Source organism: Dendrobium catenatum, unplaced genomic scaffold (assembly GCF_001605985.2).
Source record: "Dendrobium catenatum unplaced genomic scaffold, ASM160598v2 fragScaff_scaffold_122, whole genome shotgun sequence".
Classification (NCBI taxonomy): domain Eukaryota; kingdom Viridiplantae; phylum Streptophyta; class Magnoliopsida; order Asparagales; family Orchidaceae; genus Dendrobium; species Dendrobium catenatum.
In genome coordinates, this window is record NW_021318584.1 from 22,242 (window position 1) to 30,340 (window position 8,099).

Genomic DNA, 8,099 nt, shown 5'->3' on the forward strand with positions numbered 1-8,099 from the left:
CAACCAGCGGGTTAGATTCAATACATGTAATAAGTGTATTCTATCTTATTGTTACTCTACTCTCTCTCTCTCTTTATTTCTTACGCTCTATATATCTCTCCATTTCTCTCTCTGTCTCCCTCTTTTTCTTTGGGATTTTATTTAAGGAGAGTGATTTTTAATTAAATTAGGAACATCAACTTTTTGCGTCATGGAGTATTCATGGCGGTAGATAAATATATAGTTTAATGTCTTAGCATTGTACGAAGATCCAGTATATAATCAGATAAGAGAGAGGGTGTAGCGTTCATAAGAGGCACAAGAGTTTTTACGTGGAAAATCCTAAAAAAGACGGAAAAATCACGGGGCCTGGTCCAGTTTAAATGAATCAACTAGTATTTGTAGTCGATTATAAATGAGGCCCTTCCTTGTGAGAAGGCCTTGATGGTATGTACATCATATAGAGCGCATTACATGGTGGGAGTTACACTAATCAACATAGATATATTTGTTTGATTGGAAGGACTATAGTTAGCACGAGAGAGGGGCCCAAAAGACTGTAGTTGGCAGGAGACCATTTGATATAGAAGAAGCATCCACTCCAAAAACCTTCAAGCCCACACTTGATTAAGCCTAACTTAAGAGGCATTGCCGCTCAAGAGAAATCGAGCAAGTGTTAGGAGTTCCCAACCGTACTCGCCCACCATCCATTGTAAACAATGATGGGTAGAATACAAAGTTTTAATAAATATTTTGGAAAATAATAAAAATTAAATTCCAATGTATAAAAAATAAGATAAAATAAAATTTTAATTTAATAAAAAAATTACTTTATTTATGAAAAATACAAAAAAAAAAATCAAAAATAACAATTAAAATAAATCTATCACAAGTTGCATAACACACACCAATAACGGTATGACTTGACTGCTCATATCAGATATTGCAATGAAACATTAAGCATTACCATCTTCACTTCTCAACACCATCAATCCAAACATAAATTTACAATTTTCTTCACATTTTCGACTCCCAAAAATACATATAAGTGTATGAAACATTTCGAGGGTTACATTAAGTTTGATTGTTTGAACTGTTAGATTGAGCCAAAAATTGGGACAAAATTCCATTTGGAGTCTCTCACCACACAAGCTTCAGGCAATTCACCATTTTGCTTTGAGAAAATAGGTCATCAGATGTTCTTTCATGGGTTTCTGTTTGCAGGAACAAGTTTGAGTAGCTTTGCCAGATCATAAGACTTGAAGTCCCTCCCATAGCATAAGCTGAGATCCAGAGGTGTCTTTCCATCCTATAAAACAAATCCATAACAGAGTAATATCATAATTTAATTAGTTAGAGAGATCTTACAGCTAAAGTTACAGTAATTCATGATAAATGCACAATGAAACTAACAAATTAATCATATCAGAATATATGAAAAGATCATAATCAGTTTTTTGAGTTTTGGGAATCAGAAGGTTTTGATCAATAGATCAATCTCTTCTTTGAGTTCTCTTGCTATAGATAAATTTCTCAGTTCAAATTCTCCACTGGAAATCATGAAGGACCGGATGGCTTTAAAACAGCACCATAGTATATTGTTTCCCCTTTTTTAAGGTCATACTTATCCTATTGTAATATAAACTTTGATTAAAAGGTCCAGCTTTCAAGGCTTTAATCTCCCTTGCATGAAATCTGATTGGTGATCTTATTGCATTTATGGACTATTGGAGACAACATTGATTTCAATGGTTTCATATGAAAATCACAACCATAGACAATCTGCATTAAAAAACCAGTCCATCAGAATTTCAACAAATAGGATCCATTTAATGTTTTCATGTCAAATGCCCAAATCGTGATCATGGATGTATGATCCCATAATCATGTGTCCCTCATTCAGAGGGATTTCATTAAGGTGAAATCATAACTTCAAGTGAGAGAAGATTGACTTTACAACCTCCCAACTATACCATTTTACTATTTACATGAATTGATCCTTCAGAAAATTCCTCGTAGAGTTTTGAAAAATATCTTTGGAAGCCTCCTGTAGATATCCAAAATCATACGTTGGATAAAGCACTAGGTTTAACTTGCTTCTATGCTAATGTCTCAACTTCTGAGCTATTCAAAATTGATGAGGCAAAAACTTCTTGATGGGGACATCAGATTTCGACACGTGTATCATCGCCGGCGGCGCAGATCGACAGCTACGATCCAGAGCCTCTATTTCTAATTTATTTACAGCTTATTTCATATGTATTTTAGTTTTCCTAGTTTGCCCCTGAGGGCATTGTTTTGCTTATGTAGCCCAGAGGGCATTTCTGTCTTTTCAACTTTTATTTTTGGGCCTCCTTATATGAGGCATCATGTATTGGAATGAGTTAGTTTTTGGTTGAAATGAAAATTATTCTCCTTTGTTCTCTTTGTGAGTGCACTTCCCTTTGATCTCTTAGTGAGTTCAAAGGGAGAACTAGATCTCTTCGTGAGTTCTAGAATTAGTCCAAGATTATTGCGTGGAGGTAGAGTTTTGAGAGATTCGAGGTGAGGGAAATCAAAGCCAAAGAAAATCTCAGATTTTCTTTAATTTTTCCTCCTCTCTCCTAGTGCCGCCGATTCTTTTAGAGTCAGCCAGGCCGCCGGCCTGCATAGCCCCACCCGCCGGCCTGCAGAAGCCCTCCCGCCGGCCAATCCTCCATCCAGCCACCCGCCGACCACCACCAACACTCCCTCCGCCGGCCACCAAGGATCCATACCGCCGGCCCCCTTTGGTTTCCCTTTGCTAATTTGAATTTCATCCTTTAATGAGTTTCCTAATTAATTCACTTCAATTGTCTATCCAAGATAGTGCTAACCACCTCTTGGTTTACCTAATTCCTTATGGTTAAAACTCCTCTCAGGAATGTTAAAGGATGAATCCACCAATATATTCTTTGGCATTGTGATTTTAGATAAAGATCGGTCTTCCTTGTCCACCAAACTCGATGTAAGGTTTTCTAATACAACATAAATTGCTTTTTGCTTTCCAATCTTTCTTCCATTTTTCAAGTAAGAATAATAACTATTGCTATTTTTTTCTATTTTTTCCTTTTTGAGAAAGAATAACCACCTTCAAATGATTCTTGGGTCTTCTTCTTTTTGCTTTTATTCTGACACACTATTTCTAAATTTGTCATGGTATTGAAATCAAATTTACATGAATTTCAAACACATAAATTTCCTACCATATCTTTGCATTCTGCAACATTTAAATTGTCATGAATGAAGAACCATCAGAGCACTGCAAGGATGTGTATTGACCTGACCAACTGACCAAGCAAGCAAAGGCTCCAGCTATTGTAATAAGCATTCTCTTCAATGGAAAACGCAAAAATGGATAATGAATTTATAAATAGTATAAATTGGTAACAAAACTAATTTGTATGTAATATGAGATTTGTAAACTATGATGCACCGACACTTCTCCTCAAAGAGGCGTGCAGTGTCCGACACCGTATCCGACACGACACTCGTCCGACACGTGTCAAACACACCAAAAACGTGTCCGATTAAAAAATATTAAATATAATTTGGACACGCATGTCCGACAAGCATATTTTAAATATTTTATGAATTTTTTTAAATATAATTTATTGTATTTGGTGGAATTTAAATTAAATTTCTTATTTCCTATCCACAACACCAAATCAACGTCCGCACTTAATACCCAATTATCGAATATTCTCATTTTCATTTCTTTTTGACAGTGAAGGTATTTTCATCTCCTCTCTCGGTGACTGATAAATGGCATCGACGCTAGACTCTCGACATCCTAATACTAATCATTTTAAGCACAAATTCTAGTTAAATGACTTATTATTTTCAAATTATTTTTAAAATTATTCTTCTTTAATTTTTATACACTATTTTTTAAATATAAAAACTATAATACCGTGTCCAACCCGTGTCCGTGTCCTATATTTTTAATAACTGACGTTTCCCGTGTCCGTGTTGTGTCGTATCCGTGTCGCCGTGTCCGTGTCTGTGCATCATAGTTTGTAAACATTCAAAGCAACAAAGTAGAGCAGAAGGAGGTGATCAAAATAAGGCTTGGATCATTTCAAGAGAAAAACTATTGAAGAAAATTTAATATACCAATAAGTATTAGAAAACTAAAAACAACACAAATAGTATGAGTTAACTATCAAAAAGATGTAAAGCATGAAGCTTCCACCATCATAGTCATACCCCCATTACTGTTTCAAAAACATAAACATGATCAAATTACAAAAGTTGCATGCATCTAAAATCAAAATTTACAGTCTTCATCAATAAAAAAATAACACAAGTAAATCTCATAGATAAAATGTAAATAATCAAGACGTTACCTTATTTCTTCTAGTCGTATCAGCGCCATTGACTAACAAAACTTTTGCAATATCCCTAGATCTACTCTGCATTGAAATATGCAGTGGTGTCCAGCCATCCTGTAATCATCAATTGTATATGATCATATTTTAAGAAGGATCACATTCCTACATAAATAGAAAATTGTTAAACAATAGGGAACTCACATTATCAGCAACATTGACATCCACTTTATACTTAATCAGCAACTTCACAGTTTGCATGGCACCAGCTTGTACTGCATAATGCAAAGCAGTGGCACCACACTGATGGAACAATGGAAGTAGGTAAGGATTTGTGAAGCAAGATTTCATAATTTTATAGGGCTGTATTATTAAGAATCTTTGCATATGAAAATTCTTGATTCATTACCCGATCCCTAACAAGAGGATTTGCACCTTTCCTTAAAAGATGGCTGATAACAGCTTCCTTTTTTCCAATCACTGCCTTGTGAAGAGCAGTGTAACCATCCTGTACACTAAACCTACATAAGCTTTATAGTTTCAGGAGATAAATATTTCTAATAATCAGCAGGAGGATTATCTTAAGGATGAATAACACACCTTATCAATAGAATCAATATCACAACCACGTTCAAGTAGTTTATCCATTAAAGGTATTTGAAGCGACAATCCTAGAGAATGAAATAGGCTCCACTTCTTCTATAATAGGTAAGAATTAAGCAGTCAGAAGGATTAAAATGTTATGTTGGTAGGGAACAAATAAATTTTTTGTTAAGCTTATCTCAGATAAAAAAAAACCAGTGCACTATCATTTTTCATTCCAAAATGTTAAACAATCAAATTCAGCTGTCTTAAAATCATAAATTAAAACATCAGGCTGAAATTAATAAATAATCTCTGACTTGGGATACTTAACAGTTGAGATTTTGCTGATATCAGGGACTTCATTGTGTTGCAAGATATCTCTTTCTTCTGGCTCTAGCAACTGTTCAACCTCTAGAAAACCAAAAGGAAAACAATTTACCTGATAGAAAATGCACAACAAGCAAGAGTACAAACAAACTACCAATTAGTTTTCTAAGGCAGGTTTAAACTTTATAAAACATTTTCTGAGCCAGTATCAAACTGCATTGGCAAACTTCTTCATGTTGTTTCAATAAAAAATTTTCAGCATTTCTCGTACATATCCAACCTCTGGTTTTGCAACGTTCTAAGTATTTGAAAAGCTACAGTATATCAATAAGTTATGACAACAAGGAACTTGTAAATCGTTAATTCCTGAAAAAGGCAGACAGTAAACTCTTAGTAATGTGAGAGAACATATAAGAATACTCGTATAAAGAAATATCATATTGATGCCCATGTATTTATGATTGAACAAAGTATACACAGCAGCTTATAGTCATCACAAACTTCTCTCAAATCTGCTAATAACTCTAAAACATATATTCATCGAGTTACAAATTAATTCATTAATGTGGCAAACATAAAGCTTTTGTTGGTTCCAAATGCGAATGACTATTAAGAACAGCATTTTTGTGACCCGGGCTTAATCCTTTGAGCAGGGAAAATATAGCATAGCATAATGATCTCATCAAATCCCAGATGGAAATTAGATGCCTCCATCCAAACGCAGAAGAAAGATCCATTCTTTCCAACTCAAAGTCTATGAAAACAAAAGATTCCACAAAAGTATGAAGAAAGGAACCTTTAACGAGCCGCTCGTATTCTGACTCAGAATGACTGGCATTACTAGGTCTACTGTAAGCCGTTTCAATTTGTTCTTCCCCTATCATCTCGTCCTCGGATTCATCTCCTTCACTTCCAAATCCGTCGTCGGGTTCTTCCCAGAAACCCTCAGCGATAGACTCGGCCACTCGTGTGATGAAGCAGCGGGGTTCGGAGTACCTCTGGCGGTGAAAACCCCTAGACGAAGGCAGAGAGTAAAACCTAAGAGGTGGAAGAGAATTGGAGAGCTGAAGAGTGGAAGCGAGCAGCGGAGAGACGAGGAGGCGAGAGGAAGATAACGCCGTCGTCACGCTTGCTATCATCCCTCGTCTCTGCTTCGGTTTGTACTTAGCCGAGTCTTCGATGACGCTATAACCTAAGACTATATGTATAAACTGTGTACGTTGTGTTACATCTTCGTCATCAATCAACTAAATTATAAGATAATGCATTAACAAATATGAACAATTATTACGTCCACCGAGGAACGTTCGGTCGGAGACTAAATCACGCCAAAAAATGAGAAATACCGAGCAATACCAAACAATAACGAGGAATACCATCACGTGAAGACTCAATACCGAATTATACCAACCTATACCGAGCAATACCGAGTTATACAAAAGTAGTACCGAGTTTTTCCTAGAAAAAACTCGGTACAACTCGGTATTGCTCGGTATAACTCGGTATTGGTCTTCACAGAGCGGTATTCCTCGTTATTTTCAAATAATACCTAGTAATACCGAGCAAATACCGAGTTTTTTGGCGGGATTTTGCCTCCGATACCGAGTTTTTTGGCGGGATTTTACCTCCGACCGGACGTTCCTCTACGTCCTTACACGGGACCTAATAAAAGTTCAACAAATATACCAATTTTATGAGGATTTATTTAAAATATCTTTTAAGGAAATCAAACTCACATATACATCACAAATGTATGCTTAGTACTTAAAAACTTTTAAGAAACTATTTGATCGTCGGGCATCAAAATGGTTCGGGTTTGGGTTTGATCTTAAATTAATCTGGCCCGAATTTAGTCAACGAATTCACGATTTAGTAAACGAGTCAAAAAAATTGAATCCGAATCTGATCCACTAGCAACACAAACCCAACCTAATAACTAGTTTTACTTTAAAATTATTTAAATTAATAAATAAAAAAACTTTAGAAGTAATATGACACGATTCATTTTCGAGTCAAATTGAGTAGGTGAGTCAATCAAAATCTAACATGTTTAATAAATAAAAAGAAATGGACGACTCAAACCACAACTCGTTTATTAAACGGGTCAACTGGAATTTGGAAATTTTTTTTTCTGGATTAATGGGTAGGTTCATTTTTTGATACCCTAGGATTTAAGTAGCATTTATCACAAATCCTATTAAAGGATTACAAGAGATAAAATAAATTCTATAGAATTTTAAATCATTTTCACAGCCTATTACATTGCTTTTTATGGCTGATTAGTCTCAGTCAAGCGCTAGCGCCCCTCTTAAGTAAGGTAAGGCTATTCTGCTATCAATGAGTTTTTCGTTGGAATGACGAGACTGATTCCCCAGCTTTGAAATACAACAATAATGGAACGCATCGGCCACGCACAGCTACGCATGGAAGACGGTCAACTTTACTGAACTGAACAAACTAGCGCCTTTTTCTGGTTTGAAATGCACCCCAAAATAGTCAGGCGTGGGGAATATGGTATCCAACCCGACAGTTTGAGGGAAGAGACGACTGTCTTGATGATATCATCAATTCTATCTCCCCTTCTTGAATGGCAGAGGGTGAACCCTCTTCATGCAACTCTTCCCGGGAAGTGAATTTGCTTCTTCCGGTGGAAGCCAGTGCGCTTTTGACACTGTACCCACCCGAGGAGCTTGCCAAGCTCGGTAGTATTTGGTTCTCTTATCGTGAGGTGCCCGTGACCTCCAATTATGATGATCCTGTGCTCCCGTGCAGGGCAGATACCTTAGGACTGGGCTGGCAGATAAAGAGTCTAATTCTTCCCACTCGAAGAGGGAATTTAGAGAAAGGTCATTCTATTAG

General features: G+C 36.2%; 1 protein-coding gene across 2 annotated transcripts; it reads right to left on the reverse strand.

Annotated features, from left to right (window-relative positions):
- Nucleotides 1–872: 872 nt before the first annotated feature.
- Nucleotides 873–6,450, reverse strand: LOC110093110 (ankyrin repeat domain-containing protein EMB506, chloroplastic). 2 transcript variants are annotated; one of them, XM_020817897.2, is made up of 7 exons: nucleotides 6,037–6,450; nucleotides 5,245–5,324; nucleotides 4,929–5,024; nucleotides 4,738–4,836; nucleotides 4,533–4,631; nucleotides 4,347–4,445; nucleotides 873–1,288 (listed from the first exon to the last, which is right to left on the reverse strand). In XM_020817897.2, the coding sequence occupies exons 1-7, from the start codon at nucleotides 6,377–6,379 to the stop codon at nucleotides 1,184–1,186; spliced, it is 921 nt and encodes a 306-aa protein (XP_020673556.1). In that variant the 5' UTR covers nucleotides 6,380–6,450; the 3' UTR covers nucleotides 873–1,183. The 2 variants fall into 2 exon arrangements, with proteins under 2 accessions (XP_020673556.1, XP_020673555.1); XM_020817896.2 differs by having other exon boundaries at nucleotides 4,929–5,027; nucleotides 6,037–6,448.
- Nucleotides 6,451–8,099: the final 1,649 nt, after the last annotated feature.